We start from the raw sequence: 20,564 nt of genomic DNA on the forward strand, positions 1-20,564 counted from the left end.
GTTTTCTTGCAGAGTTGTAAATGAAGAATAACCAAGTTCTCATCTCCAATGGTTTTTTTTTTTTTAAACAAAAACAGGTGTCCACAAGAGAAGCCAGCACCAGGGACCTGATGATATTTACCTGGATGACCTGAAGGCGCTAGAACCTGAGGTCGCAGCTCTCTATTTCCCCAAAAGGTAGTGGATTTTAGATTGAAGAGTGGGCAGCTCTGAAATATTCTCTGTGTTTCTAGAGCAGAGCATTCTGTCTGAGAAAAAAGAGCATGGGGATGGTATCCTTTAGCTAATAAATTGGATGATTGCTTCAGATTTTGGAAAATTCAGAAATTGTACATGTGTTGTTTTGACTATAGTGATTTGAAATTAATAATTTACCTATTTATGAAAAGATTTTCAATACAGTAAGAAGGTAAGGTGTACTAGTGAAGCCTACGTAAGGGCCTAACAGTGGGTGTGACTTCAGTTTAGCAACTCCTGTTCATTAGCATTTGTTTCCTTTACTATGTATTTTAAAGGTAAAATATCTTTATTCAGAGATGCTTTGCAAAGAAGGCCTCCACTCTTCAGTGAGTCTCCGCTTGCAGTCCTGGGTCTGGTGGGGCCCCTTCTAGGGCCTGCGCACCCCTGGAGCTCAGCTCTCCGCAACCCCTGGCACCCCCTCCCCCTTCTCCTCCGTGACTCTCACCTTGGAATAACACCGAGATCTCAGCAGCGATAGACTTGCACTGTTTTCCCAAGGTCACTTCCATTCTTGGGGAAATTCCATGATAATACTCCATCTATGATTATAAAAAACAATTTACTTTTCTCGTGAGAAGTATGGCTTGAATATACTGAGCCATAGTCACACATAATTAAACATTTTTAGGTAAATTATTGAAAAGCATGTCTTAAGTTTTTATTTAAAATAGAAAGATGGGATTGAAAAGAAGATACTTAAATTTTTACAGATAGTTTTGGAAGATCCTTAAAACTCCTTCCTAGCTTTCTGCCCTACATTGTCTCCAAGTATCCACTTCTTTTGAAGTAATAGCTGGGTTTTTAAGGTGAGAGAACTGAAAACTGGTCCTTTTTTTTTTCCAATAAGAAAGTTAAAATGTAAGCTGTCTTAAAATTATCTCTTTGTTTCCAATCTCCCAGTCCTTAATCATTTATTTACGCTGGGATTCCTAAGACAGATTTCTTAGTTTCCCTTTTAAAAAATGGGGAAGCGTGACTACTGCAGTGGGGCCTCCCTGTGCTGTTATAACTTCACCATCTGGGACCGTTGCCATTCACCAAGCCTTACCTCAGAAGCTGGTTGTTTCTAGAGACATTCATCAACACTGAGAGACAGTGAGATTATTGAAATGCTTGTAAGCATTTGTTTTATCATCGTGGCCATTGCCGTCTTGACTGAATAGCCAGTATTTGTAATTAGAGCTCAACTTTGCCCTAAATCACATCAGTCTCTTGGGTTTGGCGGCCTGTTGAGTCAGGTGGGTCCTCTGTGCATTTAAGTGGTGGCGTCGGTGAGGGTCACACCAGCTGCTCTGACTGATAAAACTCAAGACCTTGGTGGCTTGACCACAGCAGTTGATTTCTTGCTCACGTGATGCTGTTCTAGTGCTGGTGTTTGGTGGGAGGCCTTGCACACAGGCTCAGGAGCGCAAGCTCCTTCCATCCTGAGCCTCCACCATGCCCTCCGGGGCCTCAGTGGGGAAAGGAGAGGATCATGTGGGGCAGTTTACTCAGGGGCCCAGCTTGGGGAGGACACAGCACACGCCTTCTGTCCACATGGACAGCTCAGTCATCTGATCAAGTGGCCACACGTGACTGCAGGGGGGGCCTAGCCGTGTGCCTAGGAGGTTGAAGACAAGGGTGTTTGTGTTTTACTCCAGGGGTCGGCCTGCACTGGGACCCCAGCGTAACAGCAGGTTTTGCTGCTTTAGGTGGCTTTGGCTTTTTCACCATTTCCAGTGAGGAACACATTCTGTTGATCCGATTGATCTCAGTATTGTGATATGTGTGTACATTGCTCTTAGGAGAGAGAATTCCCAAAAACCTAAAGCTTTCTTCAGAGGCTCAGATACAAAACATGATCGTGTTCGAAACTGCTTTCTATTTATGACATAGCTGTACTCTGCTGCCACCTACTGTTCAAATTTCGGATTTTTCCCTAACGGTCATATAACTTCACTGGATAGCCCATACATTCATATACTGGCTTTTTTTAAAAAAAAAAGTAAAAGAATTTGAAAATTCTGGAACAGTATTTCAATGTGACGTTGAAATAGAGCAGTAAACATTCATGACTAACAGACTTAACGGCGTCATTTCCTTGGGTTTTTTTTCTCTCAAACTTATGCTCCATTACAGAAAGTTTCCTTTAGGATCAGCTTCTAAAACCTTATTTAGAAAAGTGAAAATATTGAATACCCTCGACTTTGGTTCTGGCGCTCACTAGTGTAAAACAGCTTATTTCTAGTTTCTCACTACATTTTCTTTCTTGAGGTGTGTCTAGGCTCCTGAGAATTTTCACTTGGTTAATTTCTTTGTTGTATTTCGTGAAGTAACAGATGATTTAGAAAAGCCTTGTTTTTAAAAATAATACAACCTTGGACTACAGCATTTTCTACAGGATGTATATAGCACTGCAGCCTTTTCTAGGAAGTTAAGATCAAAAGGTTTTCAAACATCAGATTTTTCTTAATTACTCTGTCATTTTCATCATACTATGTAAATAAATGCTTATAACTCTTTTGCTCCTTTAAGTCAGAACTGCCACCTTTGAAAAGTTCGCATTACTGTGAATGACGGTAGTGATGTTTGTGACGTGTTCGCTGTATCCAGTTAATTCCTCAGCAGTGCTGTTAGGTCATTTCAGGGTCATCTGTGATAGGATTTTCAGCACTCCCTAAGGAAAGCCGCGTCCGATGGCAGGTCAGCCTGCTCCTGTTCACAGCGCCCAGGGAGCCCTGTGGTTGGGAAGCTGGGAACGCGGGCAGCTGTGTGAAGGCCATGCTTTCCTCCCGCAGCGAGTCGGAGCCCGGCTCCAGGCAGTGGCCCGAGTCCGACACGCTCTCTGGCTCCCAGTCCCCACAGTCTGTGGGCAGCGCGGCCGCCGACAGCGGCACCGAGTGCCTCTCAGACTCTGCCATGGACTTGCCCGACGTCACCCTGTCCCTCTGCGGGGGCCTCAGCGAGAACGGAGAGATTTCTAAAGGTAGGCCAGCAGTCACGCCTGCCCCACTGAGAAAGCAGCCTTGAGCCGTTGTGGGAATCCAGCTCGCGGGGTCTTGTGCAGGTAACCGGGGTCCCCCTTTGCTGTCGGACTCTTGGCCCTTCACTTAGGTACCTTGTGTTGGGGTGACGCCACAGGTAAATGGGTGGCAGATGGCACGTGTCTGGGGCCGAGGTCTTGGGCGGCCCGCCTGCTGGGCGGCCGGGGTCAGTGCAGCTCTGGCCACCTTCTCTTCTGTAAGGTTGTTGGAAGAGTAGTTGTGGGACTGGGGCCTGGCTGCCCCAAGTCTGAGACAGGAGAGGAGGGCCTGAGGCTGCCAAAATTGATTGTCTTCTGAGTAGATGGATGTTTCTGGCTAAAGGTAGAAGGGATTACTTTCTGTCTCATCTTGAGAGTTGGCGCAGGAGAGTAAAGGTGCTCAAGACAAGACAAGGGAGCTGCTTAGCGGGGCCGGTTCAGACGACTCTGCTGTGGCTTGAGCAGCCGTGTGTACGTCTGTCCCAAGTTATTTGGCCTTTCTGGTTTTCCCTCCTTTTGTAAACTGAACTCTTCTTAATGTTTTCTCAGTTTGGCTAGTGGCCCTTGATTGACTTTCCTCTAAGGAAAGATTTTCTTTTTACAACTAACATCATCCTTCATCTTCTGCATGTGGCAGGCCAGGCACCCTGAGCCTCACGTCTGTGCTTCCCTGAATCTTCTTTTTCTTAGCGTCACAGGGTGATCACTGTGCCTCTTTTCCACCTCTTAATTCTATTTGTTTGTTTTACTTTTTGCTAGAAATTAAGAGCGTGTTATTACGGCCAGTGGTTCCTTCTAGGGACAAAATTAAATAGGTCACATTTTAATTATAATCCTCATAAGCCTTCACTTTAAAAAATATAGGTGGAGGAGGGGATATACAATTTATGTAAACTATAAAATTTATACTTAAAAAGAATATTGTTCACTTAGGTAGAGTTTGTCATTGGGGGAGGCAGAAACGGCAAGTAAAAGTAATAAATATACAGACTGCCAGGAGGAGCAACCCCAGGGAGAATTGCCTCTGTTGGCCTGCATCAGAGCGCAGGGTTGCGATCAGCATACAGAAGTTCATGCGCAGTTCTCGTTTATTCTGCAAGAGCTTGGAATTTATTTCTTGACGAGACCCTATGCCAAATTCTGGTGTGTGTTTGGTTTCTTTCCTCCAAGCATTGTAAAACGTTCTGATTGTTTTTTCTAACGTAGCTTGTACTTGTGCACTTAACGCTGTAAGACCCCCACGAGTATTCCCCAGGTATGCAGTCTCTCCTGCTTAGAAGAATGAAGCTCAGTTTTCACTGGTTACGGAGTGGAGCGTGTGCACGTCTGTGCCTTCGTATCTTTCTCCCTCTCGCCACATCTGTAATCTATTTTCCTAGGAGTCCTGGTTTATCCCTTTCTCCCATTTTTTTTTTAATTTTTTTTACATCTTTATTGGAGTATAATTGCTTTACAATGGTGTGTTAGTTTCTGCTTTATAACAAAGGGAATCAGTTATACATATACATGTGTTCCCATATCTCTTCCCTCTTGCGTCTCCCTCCCTCCCACCCTCCCTATCCCACCCCTCCAGGCAGTCACAAAGCACCGAGCTGATCTCCCTGTGCTATGCGGCTGCTTCCCACTAGCTATCTACCTTACGTTTGGTAGTGTATATATGTGCATGCCTCTCTCTCTCGCTTTGTCACAGCTTACCCTTCCCCCTCCCCATATCCTCAAGTCCATTCTCTAGTAGGTCTGTCTGTGTCTTTATTCCTGTCTTATCCCTAGGTTCTTCATGACATTTTTTTTTCTTAAATTCTATATATGTATGTGTTAGCATACGGTATTTGCCTTTCTCTTTCTGACTTACTTCCATTTTTCTTTGTTTGTTTGGTTTTTGGTTTTTAGTTTTGTTTTATCCCATCTGCGGGAGGAGTGGTAGCAGAGGAGGAGTAGAAAAGAAGTGTTCTTTCTTGTCCTGGGGGGGGAAAAACCTCAAGTGTCTGACATTTGCTTTTGATGCATATAAGAAAGTTAGTTGGTGGGTTTCTTGTTTGTTTGTTTTAAAGGACTTTTCAAAAATCTTATCGTCCCTTCAATGTAGGTGGTATTGTGATAATCTCATATGGGTATTTGTCTGTGTAAGCTCTAACCAAGTGGATAATTATTGTTTTACCCTGCAGAGAAATTTATGGAGCATATCATTACTTACCATGAATTTGCAGAAAACCCTGGACTTATAGACAATCCCAACCTTGTAATACGGATATATAACCGGTAAATACTCTTGCTTTTGTAATTATTAAATACTCTTGCAGGTTTTTTTCCCCAAGTGCTGTTTTTAACCATTACAGTCTTTCTTGCTATAAAATATGACATTTCATATAAACGAGCTAATGGGCAGTGAGTGACTCTGAAGTGAAGGTAAAGCCTCAGCTTTATTTTCAAATGAGGTGTTGAAATGCTACTCTGTTTTATATTGGGTGGGCCAAAAAGTGCCTTCAGTTTTTTAAGTAAAATTAAAGGCACATTTTTCATTTTCACCAAGAACTTTATTGAACAACGTATTCACCCTTTTGTTCCACTACCTTCTGCCATTTTTCAGGCAACTTTGTAATTCCATCTTCCCAAAACTTTTTATCTTTTTTGAGCAAAGAACTGTTCCAGGTGCCTTTTGCAGTCTTCCAGGGAATTGAAAATTTCTTCCATTAAGAGAATTTTGTAAAGACCAAAATGAATGGAAATCCGAAGGTGCAATGTCTGGTGAATACGGCAGATGAATCAGAACTTCCCAGCCAAGCTGTAACAGTTTTTGCCGGTCATCAAAGAAATATGCGGTCTTGTGTTATCCTGGTGGAAGATTACCCGTTTTCTGTTGATTAATTCCGGTCGCTTTTTGTCAAGTGCTGCTTTCAAGTTGGTCTAATTGGGAGAGGTACTTGTTGGAATTAATCATTTGGTTTTCCGGAAGGAGCTCATAATAGAGGACTCCCTTCCATCCCCACCACATATACAACATCACCTTCTTTGGATGAAGACTGGCCTTTGGTGTGGTCGGTGGTGGTTCATTTCGCTTGCCCCACGCTCTCTTCCGTTCCACATTGTTGTACAGTATCCACTTTTCATCGCCCATCACAATTTGCTTTAAAAACGGAATGTTTTCATTACATTTCAATAGAGAATCACATGCAGAAATATGGTCAAGAAGGTTTTTTTCCCTTAACTTATGGGGAACCCAAACATCAAAGCGATTCCCATGACCAGGCTGGTGCAAATGATTTTCATACTCATACTTTGAGTATGTCAGCTATCTCCCATGTGGTATAACGTTGATTGTTCTCAATTATGGTTTTGGTTTGATTGCTGTCAACTTCAGCTGGTCTGCCCTGACTGTGGAGCATCATCCAGCGAAAATCTCCAGCACGAAACTTCACAAACCACTTTTGAAACGTTCAGTCACAGCACCTTCTCCATACACTGCACAAATCTTTGTATGCGTTTCAGTTGCATTTTTACCTTTCTTGAAATCATAAAGCATAATATGCTGAAAATGTTGCTTTTTTCTTCCAGCTTCAGTGTTAAAATGGCTACACAAAAATTCACCAATTTTGATGTCTTTCTTTCTTTTAAATTTATTTATTTTTGGTTGCATTGGGTCTTCGTTGCTGCGCGCAGGCTTTCTCTACTTGCGGCGAGTGGGGGCTACTCTTCGTTGTGGTGTGTGGGCTTCTCATTGCGGTGGCTTCTCTTGTTGCGGAGCACGGGCTCTAGGTGCGCAGGCTTCAGTAGTTGTGGCGCGTGGGCTCAGTAGTTGTGGCTCACGAGCTCTAGAGCACAGGTCAGTAGTTGTGGCGCACGGACTTAGTTGCTCCACAGCATGTGGGATCTTCCTGGACCGGGGATCGAACCCCTGTCCCCTGCATTGGCAGGCAGGTGCTTAACCACTGCGCCACCAGGGAAGCCCCATAAGTCTTTTTTTAAATGCATGCTGATGTGACACCTGTCACAATACAATCTAACAAAATTGTTTCAAATGAAGTTAAAGACAACTGAGTGCTACTAGAGCCATCCTACGGAAATCACCGAGCGAACCTTTTGGCCCACCCAGTGCATTGTGCTGCTTCTCTGCTCAGAGAAGTTTGGCTTGAAGCAAAGATTACTTATGTGGCAAGCAACTGAGCTGATCATCTTTTCATTGAAGAGAATAAGGCATTTTATGTGGTATTTCTCCCTTCCGCCCTCTCCTCTCTTGTGTGACGGTCTTGCACGGTTTTACTCTCACAGTTACTACAACTGGGCGTTGGCGGCTCCCATGATCCTCAGCCTGCAGGTCTTCCAGAAGAGCTTACCTAAGGTGAGATCCTCCGCTGTTTGTTGCCCCCCTCAGAGGTATCTACAGTATGTAGTGCTTCGAAAAATCCAGATGTGCATATTTCTAAACTGGGTACTGTTCAGTTTGATTTAATATTCTAAAATTAGTATTATCACTCAAATTATCTCATACCCCAAAGTGTAGGAAATTACCTGGGCTGCCATATCTTTGCCATTTTTACTAGATATTTATACCGGTTTCTGATGATATATGAAGGTTGAGAGATTTTACTGATTGTTAGTTAAATATAGGATAAGTGAAAACATTTCCTCCCGTTAATATGGCAAGAAGCAGCAAGAAGAGGGTGATGTGGCCGCCAGAAGCGTGGCATCGGTGTGGTTCACTCAGCTGGTGGTTAAAACATGTAGAACATGAAGCTTTGCTCTGCATCTGTCCACCAAGACGACATCATCAGCGTAGCTGGTCCTCATAACTCATGAGAACCATGTTTCCCAACGGTAGAGAAATGAGAGCAGGCTGCCTGCCAGCCCCTAAGAGGGCTGCTCCTACGTAGCCAGACCACCCAATCTCATACCACAGAACTGCCACAAAAGAGGACACTGTCCATCTTTCAGAGAAGTCTGGGAGGTGTGGAAAGCGTTGCTCACCATCCTGCACATTAATGGTTGAAAGGAGTCGAGTGCCTTGTGACTGACAGATGGCTAGACTCACCTGTGTTGATTGTTTTCAGGCCACAGTTGAGTCCTGGGTCAAAGATAAGATGCCAAAGAAATCTGGTCGCTGGTGGTTTTGGCGTAAGAGAGAGAGCATAACCAAACAGGTAACTGAGCTGGAGGTGATCCTTTCCATGGGCTGAAAAGAAGTGAATCTTCTTTTTGCCAAGCACAAGTCAAGTTGGGCCACATGATGCTCTTTTAATAATAGTAGTCACCGTGTTTAAACAGTTACGTGTGCAGGGCTGATGCTAGGTGCTTCCCATGCTGCATTACCTCTCACCTTTACGACAGCCCAGCAGCGTAGGTGTTTGGATTCCTGTTTTACAGGTGAGGAAGCTGGAGCACAAGGAGGTGATGTAGCTTGACCGAGGGCACGTAACTGGTGAGGGCTGGAGCTGGGCTGTGACCTTAAGTCTGCCCCAAGAGCTGATGCCGTTTCCACCGTGCCGCGTCACCGGCTGGAAAGCCAGAGCTTGCCACCTTCCGCCGCTGGAGGGAGGGGCATCAGTCCCCTCTGTTCTGCAGGTCCAGCATCCCTGCCGTGGACCTAGTTTTATTATGCTGTGTGACTGAGCTGGTGCGCTCTCAACAATTCCTGCCCCTGACTTTGTGGAGGCAGCTTTCTGCACAAACAGCATATGACTTCTCTCTCAGGTTTCTGTCCTTTTGGCTCAAACTAGAGGAAGTTTGTTTCTTAAGCGTTTTTAAGTTGCGGATTCAGAAAGCAGTTTTGCTCGTTCCTGGAGAGAGCTACTGTACTGAGGAACTTTTGCTTGTCCGTACGGGGAGAACTGCACATTGTCATTGTTATCTTGCCGTTCCAGCTGCCAGAGGCCAAGGAAGGGAAATCGGAGGTGCCGCCGCCCATCGACCGGCCGTCGAGCGCGAAGGAGCCAGCCAGTGGCAGGTGGGGGCCCCCGGTCTCTCCAGGCTCCCCCGCCTCGGCCACTGCATTCAAGCTGACGTTGGCCGTTTTGTTTAATTCTTAGTCAGAAATGTCTTTGTCCTGTGGACGTGCATGACAGTCAGTGGCTTCCTTCTGCTGCTCAGTTAGCAGATGATAACTTCCGCTTTTCTTTAAAAAATATCATCAGCTTCAGGACTCCCCTGGCGGTCCAGCGTTAGGACTCAGCACTCTCACTGCTGGGGCCCCAGGTTCAGTCCCTGGTCAGGAAACCAAGATTCCGCAAACCGTGCCGTGTAGCATGGGGGTGTGTGTGTGGGGTGTGTGTGCACGCGCGCGCGTGTGCGTGTGCGTAGACTATATCATCAGCTTACAGTAAATATACTCCTCACTGCTTTCTGAATACCTTGCTCCTGTCCTGGAGCCATGGACTCGGATGCCCTGAAATGCAGGCCTTTGGGAAGCATATCTTGCGGAATTGTGAGATGTGCTGTCCCTGGTGCCCTGCTCCCTGGCTGCCAGGCACAGCAGGGGAGATGTAACAGGATCTGAGTTGGGCATGGGTCCCTTTCATTTCTTGGAAGGAGTAGAGCTGCCTTGGACATGTGGATTGGCTGCCCCGTGGATTGGTGCCACGACATACCCCATTCTTGTTTCTGCCACCCTGTTTCTTCCTCCATCAGGTTCTTTTCTCTTCCCTTTTCTCTAAACACTTGGGTTTGTCTATCTTCTTGCTCTTTACCCTCTTCTTTTGAAAGGACTGTATAAAATCTTGTTAGTTTCTTAAATCACTAAGAAAGATTTTAAAGATTTGTATCTTTAGAAACATACACATCCTTTTCAACAAGAATCAGCGGGCCTAGTAGCATTCACTGGTTGTAGCAGAAAATGGCCAGTCACAGTGGGCGAGTAACCGCCGGCCAGTTGTAGAGGGAGGAGGAATACGCAGGTGTGTACCCTGGGTCTGGGGAACGGCTCCTCCGAGAATGGATTTGGGATCTCTTTCTCTTCTTGATCCTAAATGAAAAGCTGTCGTCTGTAAAACGTCCCGCTGCCTCTTCAGTAACGGGGTTGTGTTGAACAGGCCGGCTGAGGAAGACTCGTCGAGTGACGAGGGGTCCCAGGAGCTGGAAGAATCCATCCAAGTGGACCCCATCCCTACGGAGCCACCGAGCCACAGCAGCACCACCTCCTATAAGAAGTCTCTTCGTCTGTCCTCAGACCAGATCGTGAGTTGCATGTGGTCTGGGTGGATCCAAGTCACGTGAGCTCAGTAACTGTTTAACTCGACGGGTCTCCTCTCCTGTCCGCCTGGCCCCAAGCCTTACACACGTGGCCCAGCGTGCGGTCGTGGAAATGCTCACCTATGTCCGGGACAGCAGCGTCCCTCACACTGGGACCACCTGAGGACCTGCAGCACGCTTCCTCCTCCTTCACCCCCGGGCCTCCCACCTCCGTGTCTGGGAGTGAACCAGGGCATCTGTGTTCTCAGCCTGTTTCCAGGATGAATGTTTTTTTTGTTGTTGTTCGTTTTTCTAAAGAATTGTGTTGCGTTCTTTTTCCTTTTTTAATTAATTTTTGGCTGTGTTGGGTCTTCGTTTCTGTGCGAGGGCTTTCTCTAGTTGGGGCAAGCGGGGGCCACTCTCTTTTTTTTTTTTCGGGGGCCACTCTTCATCACAGTGCGCGGGCCTCTCACTATCGTGGCCTCTCTTGTTGCGGAGCATAGGCTCCAGACGCGCAGGCTCAGTTAGTTGTGGCTCACGGGCCCAGTTGCTCCGCGGCATGTGGGATCTTCCCAGACCAGGGCTCGAACCCATGTCCCCTGCACTGGCAGGCAGATTCTCAACCACTGTGCCACCAGGGAAGCCCCCTCCAGGATGACTCTTACACGTCTGGCCCAGCACTGGGCCACACACTGTCTTTTAGGAGCCACAACCATAGGGAGATGACATTTTCTTACTTAGATGCAGTTTCCCCCTTCCTTTTTATTTCCCACTCCCTGACTTCCACCCATTTTCAATATGAAATTGTCCTGCTGTGCTCCAGGGCAGTCCCGGGTACAGAGGAAAAGGTTGGCGGGGGGCGGGGCGGGGCGGGTTGTGATCAGAAGAGTGCCTGGCACCTAACACATGGTTCAGGCAGTGGCTCGTGTGAGCCATGGGCGCAGCCCCGAGCCATCCTTCCTGAGCTGGGATCCCAAAACGCTGCTGCTGGTTTGGGGAATGTTCAGATTCTGTTCCAAAACTGTGTTTTCCGCTGATTTTCTTAGCTTTTTTTTTTTTTTTTTTTAAATAGTTACTATGTCTTGTGTATTTCCGTCTGTTCTTTCTGTGTTCACACACACACATTTATGTATTTAAGAGGCTGGGATCCTTTTTCACGTAACATTGTATCATAAGCAGTTTCTCTGACCACGTATTCCTGGAAAGTGTGACTTAATTGTTGCATGTAATTCCATCCAAGTGATGTGCTATTAATTTTCAAAACTCTGATTTTTATTCTTATACTTTTTATAAAAGGCAAAACTGAAGCTCCAAGACGGCCCAAATGACGTCGTGTTTAGCATTACAACCCAGTATCAAGGCACCTGCCGCTGTGCGGGGACCATTTACTTGTGGGACTGGAACGACAAGGTCATCATTTCTGACATCGACGGGACGATAACCAAGTAAGCAGGAGCCTTGGGGTGACAGGGAAGGGGGCCCAGCTCAGTGTGTGGTGGTGGTGGGGGGGGTCCCTCACCTGGGCAACTAGCTACCATCAGGAGAGTTTTTAAACTGTACACACTGAGATGTCCTGAGTGCAGTCCCCACAGAGTCATCTTATGGAGGGAGGAAATAGGTGGGACTGTACAGACGTAACGTCAAAAATGACACTTGGGGAATTCCCTGGAGGCCCAGTGGTTACGAGTGCGGTGGCCCAGGTTCAGTCCCTGGTTGGGGAACTGAGATCCCGCAAGCCGTGCAGCGCAGCCAAAAAAAAATATTAATGATAACTTCGGAGAGGATTTAGTTATTTTGTCTCCAAATTCTGGTATGGGGGGAAGAAGAAGCTGTTGAGATTAGGGAGGAGAAAAACAGGATGTGTGGTGGTCAATTCCCTCATGTCTGATTGCTCTTCTGCAACCCTGGACCCCTGGTGGGGTCCTTGTCTCCTGTGCACAGGCCAAGGAAACCACCGTTGGGCATTGTCCCTCCACCTCTCCCCCGTCCGGCAGCTGCTGGCAGCTCGTATTTAACTAAATAGGTAAACACTTGGCTTTATATGCTTGGTTCCTGATACCTTTGTCTGTTTCTGCCCTCTTAGGTCTGATGCTTTAGGACAGATCCTTCCACAGCTGGGTAAAGACTGGACTCATCAGGGTATCGCAAAGCTCTACCATTCCATCAATGAGTAGGTATCCCGACCCACGTGTCTGGTGAGCTAGAATTTTGCTTGAAAAAGCTAGAAAAAGAGTGTTCATCAGCCAGTCCACAGAAATCTTGTTCATGTGCCAGCTATTCCCGCTCTCCTTTCCCACCCCTTCCTAGAGCCTCACGCAGGGGAAAGTGTGAGCCGCCATCTGTGGGACAGGAGCTCTGTGCCCGGCATGGTATGCGTTGTTACGCATGTTAACCTTGTCATCTTGTTTTCACAGGGCTGTGGGTTGTAGGCACTGCCTGTGTCTATAATCATAGCTGTACTTGGGGGTTTTAGCTGTAATTTAACAGGAGAGCCAATTTTCAGGTTTGGTTTTTTGAGTATTTTTAATTGTATTGCTTTAAGTAGGTAATGCATGCATGGGGTAATCAATTTACCATGGGGTCCTCTCTGTCAGAGTACTTTTTTGGTGAGAAAATAGTGCCTTGGCCTTTGTGGGATCCCAATACCTATGAGTTAAGTTGATCTGCAGAATTACAGTGTCTTAAGCACAAGTTGAAAATGTCATAATATGAAAATTATGAGTATGTCAGTTACCCAGGTAAAGTTTTGCTCCTTGTTTTATAGAATGATTTGCATTCTGGAAATTGCCTATATAAGTGAAATCCTTTGTATCTTTCATCTATAGCAGATTGTTTAAAGATAACCTCAAATCTTTGTCTGTTTTGTAATTTGGCTTCCATGGACCAGATGCTGAAGCTGTATCATTACTTGTAAATTTAGCGTAATCCCTAGTTGCATGTACCTCCATTTTCCACCCATGGCGTTTTTGATGGGATGGTGAGATCTTTATAATCCTAACAATTTTTTCTATTAAATTTAAGAATTTGATTTTCATAGTAAACGAGAGGAACTTTATTTGGACCTTTAAAAAGAAAAACGCATTTTCCCCCCTTTAGCCAAAGCACACGGGCTAAACAGGACGCGTTCTCTTTCAGGAATGGCTACAAGTTCCTGTACTGCTCCGCCCGCGCCATCGGCATGGCCGACATGACCCGCGGCTACCTGCACTGGGTCAACGACAAGGGCACGATCCTGCCCCGCGGCCCCCTGATGCTGTCCCCCAGCAGCCTGTTCTCCGCCTTCCACAGGTGCCTCTGTGTGCGTATGCGTGCGTGTGCGTGCACCTGCGCGCACACGGGGGCCTGACGAGAGCTTCTGCATCTTGGTTCCGTATTGTTCTAACTCACACATAGCTCACCTGGTCTGTGTCAGACACGGTTGAGAAGTCAGGTTGGCAAAGAAGGAGAAAGATACCGGTTATGAAGGATTAAAAAACTGGTTGGTTGTGAGCACTGTAAAGTCTCTTTAGGACCACACACCAAGGAAAGCTACCGTTTTGGATTTGGTGATTATATTTGTATTTTCTTCTCCTAGGGAAGTAATAGAAAAGAAACCAGAGAAGTTCAAAATTGAGTGTCTAAATGATATCAGGAATCTCTTTGCCCCGTCTAAGCAGCCCTTCTATGCGGCCTTTGGAAACCGTCCAAACGTAAGTGTGTCTTCTGGGCTACACACTTGGATGTGGTGTGTGAAACTCGGAGGAGTGTACTTTTAGGGTATAGCCCTGTGTTAGTTCTCAGACCAGTTGTATAGGCACAGTGAATGTCTGTTCTGCTGATATCTGCTGTAAATTTTCTCCAGCGGTCAGGAAGGGCCTGTCGGTGGAGATGTGCCCCAGAATGTAGGTGTGTGACAGAGGGCACACCCTCTGTCTCTGTGGCTTCCATTCCATTTCCTCAAGCAGTTCCGACTCATGTTCTGAGTGATTCTAAGCCGAGTCTTGGATTCACCCCAGAACCAGGTCTCGAGGGCCCCCCTTGATTACCGCTTCCCATCTGCTGCTCCGAGGCCCCTGGCGTCTCCGTGGCGCCCAAGTTTTCTGGCTTCCCGAGCGCCCTCTGCGGTGGCTCCGCTCTTGAGTTCGTGTGTGTCTAAAGCTCGGCTCCAGTGGCAGAGCTGCGCCGCGCCAGCTTCACGTGATTTCCGCACACAGTCTCCCGTCGAGGCGATTTTCTGGCTCCCAGGAACCGCAGGACCATCTCCTCATTTCTTCTCTCTGTAACCACCCTGCCCCATGTTTTCTGCTGCAGGATGTCTACGCTTACACACAAGTTGGAGTTCCAGACTGCAGGATCTTCACCGTGAACCCCAAGGGTGAGCTGATACAAGAGAGGACCAAAGGAAACAAGTCATCGTAAGTGCGTTCCCACCCCTCAGCCTGGAGCCCCGCAGCCAGGGGCCAAGGATCAGAACCGCACCTGCCTCTGCAGGCTTTCCTCTCTGCCGGGGTGTCTTCTCCTCTGCCGTAGCTGTTGGGGGGGGTGCTGAGGGGCCTAGACTTTGAGGAGGGTGGCAGTGCCCTGAGAAGGAGGCTTGTCTGGGATCCTTCCCATCTGTGGAATCTGAGTAACTGGCTGTACAACCTACAGTCTGTGCTCCCAGATCAACTGATGAATAACAGTTGCTGTGCTTCTTCCCCACTTCCTTCTGCCAGGTATCACAGACTGAGCGAGCTCGTGGAACACGTGTTCCCACTTCTCAACAAGGAACAGAATTCCGCCTTTCCGTGCCCGGAGTTCAGCTCCTTCTGCTACTGGCGAGACCCGATCCCTGAGGTGGACCTGGACGACCTGGCCTGAGGCCACACCTCCAGCGGGAGGCCCTCCGTCACTCGCCACGCAGCAAGGGAAGGTGACCAGCCCTTCTGCTGGACAGAGGACATGGGGTCCCCTCCCAGCCACAGGTGTGGGACAAGACGTGCTGACAGTCGGGCACCAGCAGGGACGGGAAAGCTGCTGGGGCTGGAACCGCCTTCCCCCTTCCCCCTCCCGGGCCCTGAGGGGCTGCTGTTCGGTGCCGCGGCCGGAGCCGCGAGGAGAGCTCGGGCCTGAGGCCGGAGGCCTGGGCTCTTTTCACTGGCCTGTCCTCCCACACGCTCTGTGTTGTGTGCTGGGTGCTCCTTTAATTGCCTGATTTAAAAAGAAGAAAAAAGAAGCTAAGAGTGGACCAAAATGTTGCACAAAGTAAAGTGTTCTAATTTCCACTGGGCAGTTGAAAGTGTTTCTCTCAAAAGGAGGGCCTTCTTCAGGGGATCAGGGTCCAGTGGTGATGTCGGTCCAAACCGCCTGTGCACGTTTCTTCTGTGGCTCCTCCCTCCCGGCTCCACGGAAACGGGACGCTTGCTCGGGCCCCCGGGGTGACAAACGCGGGCTTCGGGGGAACATAAGGTCCTTATATCATTGCCTTCTCCCCTGTGACTCTTCCACGGTGGGGACCTGAACTGAGGTGTCGTGTCTCGGACTGGCAGGAAGGAGCAGGTCTTGCAGGATGTATGTGATGTCCGTAAGAGCCTTCCTAGCAGCAGGAGTTGGTTAAACAGCAAGGAACAGCTCTGTTCTTAGGGAGGCCTTGGAAATGCAGGTGAGCACTTGTGACGGGTCCTGGGAAGGGTCCTTTCTCCGTCCCCCTGCCTGCAGCCCAGTTTCCCAGCCTGGTTGTGATGAGCTCTTGTCGGACCCGAGCAGGCCGCCCCAGAGAAGGGGGGTTCTGTCCACAAGCCTCTGCAGAGCTGTGAGCACGAGCCTGCAGAGGTGAGGCTGGGTGTGGACGGTCCCCTTGGTGTTAGAATCGAGAAAACTATTAAGACAGGAGCTCTCCTGAGAGCAGCAGGGCCCACACACAGCCCTGCGTTGGGTGAGAGAGCAGTGGGCAGGTTCCAGAGCGGAGGGCGGGCGCCTGATGGGAACGCTGCAGAGCAGTGCAGGCCCGGCCCCCGGCCCCCACGGTTTCCTTTACCACGTGTGCTTTCCCTGTGCTGGTCTGGCAGGGGCACTCTTCCTTGTAGTTTGCTCCACCGAAATAATAGCTGATCTAGAGCTGGGGAAATGGGGGCGGTTATTTTCCAGATTGGAGAGTTGAAAGTCCCTGACTCAGTTGAGCCGTGTTTCCCAGTGCTGTTGGGTGCAGGGACGATGGCACAGTCCCCGGAACGCAGCTCTCAGTGGCAGAGGCTGGCGGAGCCACACACGCTTCCTCCGGTGCAAACCGTCCCACCGTAAATAGCTCAAGGACTCATCATTTAAAGAATTTATTTATGTACAGTAGGTCAGGGAAAATAGGTTGTGCTTGTATGAAGTTCTGCCCAGTTAGTGAAATCAATTCCTTGTACGGTGGCCCTGCAGTTACTTCATCTCATAGATGCCATCGGCCTGTCGCCCCACGTTTGCTTTAGGCAGTTACCCTGAGCTTCGTAGGGCTTTGCTATGTGCGGTACGGAAATCTTGATAACGCACCTTCTGTAGTCTTTTGTTGGCTGTCCTTTAAGGAGTTTCTGACTAGACACTTTCTTTTTCTCGATAAGCTCTTCTCTCTGGACACAGGGGCATCTTAGAGGGTCGAACCTGGGAACCCAGGTCTCCCGGCCCTGCACTGAGGGTGGCTGACCCCTCTGCCTGGGGGCCATCAGCACTAGACTTTATCATTTTGTCACCGCAGATTGATCCAGTGGGTACATATGCTAATTAACCTGAGTCTTTTTCCTTATTTAAAGGAGTCCCTTTTGCTGAAAGTAGATGATTACTATTACTATAGTGTTAAGAAAGTATTAAGTTTGTGCTGAAAATCCATTGCCATTTGGTACAAATGACATTTGTTCTTTCTGTGAAAGAGAGATGCCCTCGAGTGTGTTTGTACACAGACCCTTCTGATGGGAGCTAATGAAGGAGCAGCAGCCTCTCGCTGCTTTCGGGGACGGGCAACGTCACGGGGTGGGGGGGGGGGGCGGTGGCGAGGTGGACTGGGCTCTTCTAATCGCCTTCTCCGCTGCTCCACTGGTGAAATGGCCGTGGCCCCTTTCCCTCTTTCCAGTCCAACCCGACTTGAGTATCTGCCTTGGTGTCCGCGTGCTGAAGCTTGTATGGCTCTAGTGTTGACATCTGCATCTCTGCAGGGCTTACGAAGTGCGCGCGTGGGCCCAGAGCATGCAGACTTGGCCCGCGTGTCCGTATCGTGTTTGCTGTGCTTTAAAGTGCTTTAAAACATCTGCATAGTTTTCAGCTGGAAAAAGAAAAAGCTTACTAGTGTGATGTCATGAAATGAAAGCTGTTGACAGTCTAGGAACAAGAGCCAGCTCACCATCCGGAAAGTACTCGTGCCTTTGGCCGCACGTGGCCCTTCTGGAGGGTGTCCTTGAAGCTGCAGGCAAGACCGAAGAAATGGGCAGAGAGTAAACTCTCAGGTTTTGCAAGTTGGTGAAAACAGACTCTGCCAGGGAATTTTATCATCTTTTCAAGTATCATCATAGTTACTCTGGGAAGCCTTGTCTTCCTCTGTTTTAGAGAATGCTGGGTTTAATGAAACTGGTTGAAGATTGAGTTTTTGTTTAAAGTAAGTGCTCTTTCCAGGTGAAAACTACTTTTTTTGGTTTGTTTTAAAGGTAAGAAAGGGAAGGGAAAACTTTACTCTTTTAATTTAATCATTACGTTCAGTCTGTGATGACATATTTGATTATTAGGCACAGCAGTGCCACTAACAAGTTTTTTAAGCTGTCAGAAATTGTAAACATCAGTTCAGTACTTAGTTTATGGCGAAGACAACTGTCTTAAGATAAATGGCTCATTTTGGTGCAGTGTTTGATGTTCAAAACAAAATGTTACAACAATAAACGAACGTAAACTGAATGCATCTGACTCTCTCCTTCAGAGGACATTAAATCCTCTTCTCTAAACTCTTGCCAGAAATTGATAATTTCCATAAATTAGCATTTTGATCTTTGCTGACACTTACATTTGTGTATAGAAAGGACTTCTTTTTTGGTGTTTGTGTTTATAAAACCTGACTCCAGAGTGAGGCTACACCCACAGGAGCTAACCTCTCTTGCTTTGTAGGTTCTGCCAGGCAGTGACCCATTCATACATATGTGATTTCTAGGGGAGTCTCCCTGGCACCCTCCAGGCTGCTTCCCCCGCCCCTCGGCCCTTCAGGGGTCCCCTGAGCGCCTTGCATTAAACCCTTCCTCTGGGTGAATACTACTTAGCCGTCCTGATGTTTTCATCAGCTGTTAGGAGAGTCAAAGTGGTCTTGGATCAAAAACCACATCCCCCGTGTTATGTTATTCGCGTATCTTTATCCCCCAGACGGCTCAGCACACACTGAGCCTGCGGGCTCTCACTAGCCGCTGGAGAGTGCGCCTCCGCCTCCACGTGGGGAAGCTGCCGCCACTCGAAGCAACAGAGTGGGCTGGGTGAGAGGTGGGGGGTGGGGGGGAGGAGGGAGCCGCGGCTCTGTGCGGTGTGCTCCGCGAGAGGAGGGAAGAGCTCAGACAGGGAGGTTCACGATCAGGAACTGGAACTGGCCGCCAGCGCTTGGGCAGGAGCGGGGGAGTGCCGAGAGCCCGTCTCCACCACGGCCCCCGCTGCGCCACCAGACCCTGCGCTGTCCTTTCCCGTTGATGGGATGGGACGGGGACAGCGCGCGTGGATGTGTAGGAAGTGGGTGTGGATGCGTGTAAAGCCACGTTTCACACGTCTCTGATCACAAATACGTCTTTCCTTTCAAACTGCAAATTGTGAGAAATAAGATGATAGGGTCACTGAGAAAGGTTAATGCACTAACGCGGGAGTGACGTCAAATGAGGTTTGCACTGATTTGCGGTCTTTACCGCTGGTCGTCTTTCGTTGTTTTTCACCATTTAAGTGTGAGGCCATTTGCTGATGTTAGATGTGGGGGCAGAACGTCCCGGTCCTGTCTCTGCTTCTCTCGGTGGGGGGGGGGGGGGGGGGGCGCCCTGACCTTCTTCTCAGCAACCCCTTGTTTCAGAAGTTGTAACCTTGTGCCTGATTGGAGTCCAGGGGCCTGGTCCACATGTCTCACTCCCAGGCTCACAGCGCCGGGCCGCTGACGTCTGGAGGAGCTGCTCCGAGCCTCCCAGCCTGAGCTCAGCCCAGATTGCTTCTCTCTGTGCAAGAGGACAGCCTTTCCCTTCTACAGACGCTGACTCCTGTGAACCACGGTCCAGCTTTCATCCCATTGAAGTCAACGCAGGACCTGCTGCAGTCGTGGATAGAGAGCGGAACTTCTTCGTTGTCAATAAATGAGTCAGGATGCACCGGCAGAGGGGGTGTTTCACTTACTGCTCTAAGCACCGACTGTGGAGTGGAGGAAAGTAATTCTCTACCTTCTGTCTGCTCCCTGCCTTTCCGGCTATTGAGCATTTGTCCCCTTTGGCACCAGGTAAGGTCTTTAAAGGGGGTGTGAGGTGGAGAGGGCAGAAGCGTGTGCCCACTGGGTTTTCCTGAAAATGCTCCACTGCAGTGGGGTTTTTCCCATGAGTCATTTCTAGGAAGCCACAGCTAGCCAATTCCCCAGCTGTAGAGATGGGACAAGCGTGCTGGCCCACCCCCATGCTGCGGACAGAGAGGCCCCGCCTTCCGTTCTTGGCCCCTTCGCCCTAGCTGGTGGAGGGGGTGAGGGAGAAGGCCGGCCTCTCTGTCCACTGGCCGCCCTGGGCTCTCATTTGCAAGCAGTCCTGGAAAAAACATTCTTACAGCATAAGAGAACCTTGGTGGCTTGATGTCAGCCAAGGAAACTTGTTTCTATTGTCCACATCTTTCCCTGGGGCTCTGGGGAGCCCCAGTGGCACTTGGTTGGCCAACAGGTTTTACCAACCTGATGAGCAAAGACCACGCGGAGCTAAGGGTCTGGTGTGGCCGCCCGTAGAGGAGTGAGGGGCCTGGGCTTCCCGGGAACAGAGCGTGCTCTCCACGGGAGGAGTCCTGCTTTCCTCAGATGACCTCGGTGTTCAGTGTGGTCGGTTTTGTGTTGGGCCTCTTGTTGCCTGGGAGCTCAGGAGTCCTTACAGCTGCATCTGCTGCGAGCTGGGCAGCTGCGGGTTCAATGTGAATGTCCAGCGCCCCCTGGAGGAGCCCCCTTTTCAGCTGTGGGGCTCACATGGGGACTCTGACCTCC

General features: G+C 48.6%; 1 protein-coding gene across 6 annotated transcripts in view; it reads left to right on the forward strand.

Moving 5' to 3' along the window:
* The window catches only part of LPIN2 (lipin 2), an 84,861-nt gene extending 66,584 nt beyond the window's left edge, over nucleotides 1-18,277 (forward strand). For 4 of the 6 annotated variants that reach the window (XM_019920783.3, XM_019920785.3, XM_019920782.3 and 1 more), the window contains 13 exons: nucleotides 78-177; nucleotides 3,018-3,205; nucleotides 5,407-5,500; nucleotides 7,508-7,577; nucleotides 8,287-8,376; nucleotides 9,097-9,179; nucleotides 10,261-10,405; nucleotides 11,696-11,844; nucleotides 12,483-12,569; nucleotides 13,535-13,687; nucleotides 13,974-14,088; nucleotides 14,690-14,793; nucleotides 15,094-18,277. In XM_019920783.3, coding sequence (XP_019776342.1) covers nucleotides 78-177; nucleotides 3,018-3,205; nucleotides 5,407-5,500; nucleotides 7,508-7,577; nucleotides 8,287-8,376; nucleotides 9,097-9,179; nucleotides 10,261-10,405; nucleotides 11,696-11,844; nucleotides 12,483-12,569; nucleotides 13,535-13,687; nucleotides 13,974-14,088; nucleotides 14,690-14,793; nucleotides 15,094-15,238 — 1,523 coding nt within the window. In that variant the 3' untranslated portion in view covers nucleotides 15,239-18,277. Of the gene's footprint in view, nucleotides 1-77; nucleotides 178-3,017; nucleotides 3,206-5,406; nucleotides 5,501-7,507; nucleotides 7,578-8,286; nucleotides 8,377-9,096; nucleotides 9,180-10,260; nucleotides 10,406-11,695; nucleotides 11,845-12,482; nucleotides 12,570-13,534; nucleotides 13,698-13,973; nucleotides 14,089-14,689; nucleotides 14,798-15,093 lie in introns of those variants that run through there. The other 2 variants (XR_002173378.3, XM_073790562.1) reach the window with 2 other exon arrangements.
* Nucleotides 18,278-20,564: the final 2,287 nt, after the last annotated feature.

This window comes from Tursiops truncatus, chromosome 13, assembly GCF_011762595.2.
Source record: "Tursiops truncatus isolate mTurTru1 chromosome 13, mTurTru1.mat.Y, whole genome shotgun sequence".
Classification (NCBI taxonomy): Eukaryota; Metazoa; Chordata; class Mammalia; order Artiodactyla; family Delphinidae; genus Tursiops; species Tursiops truncatus.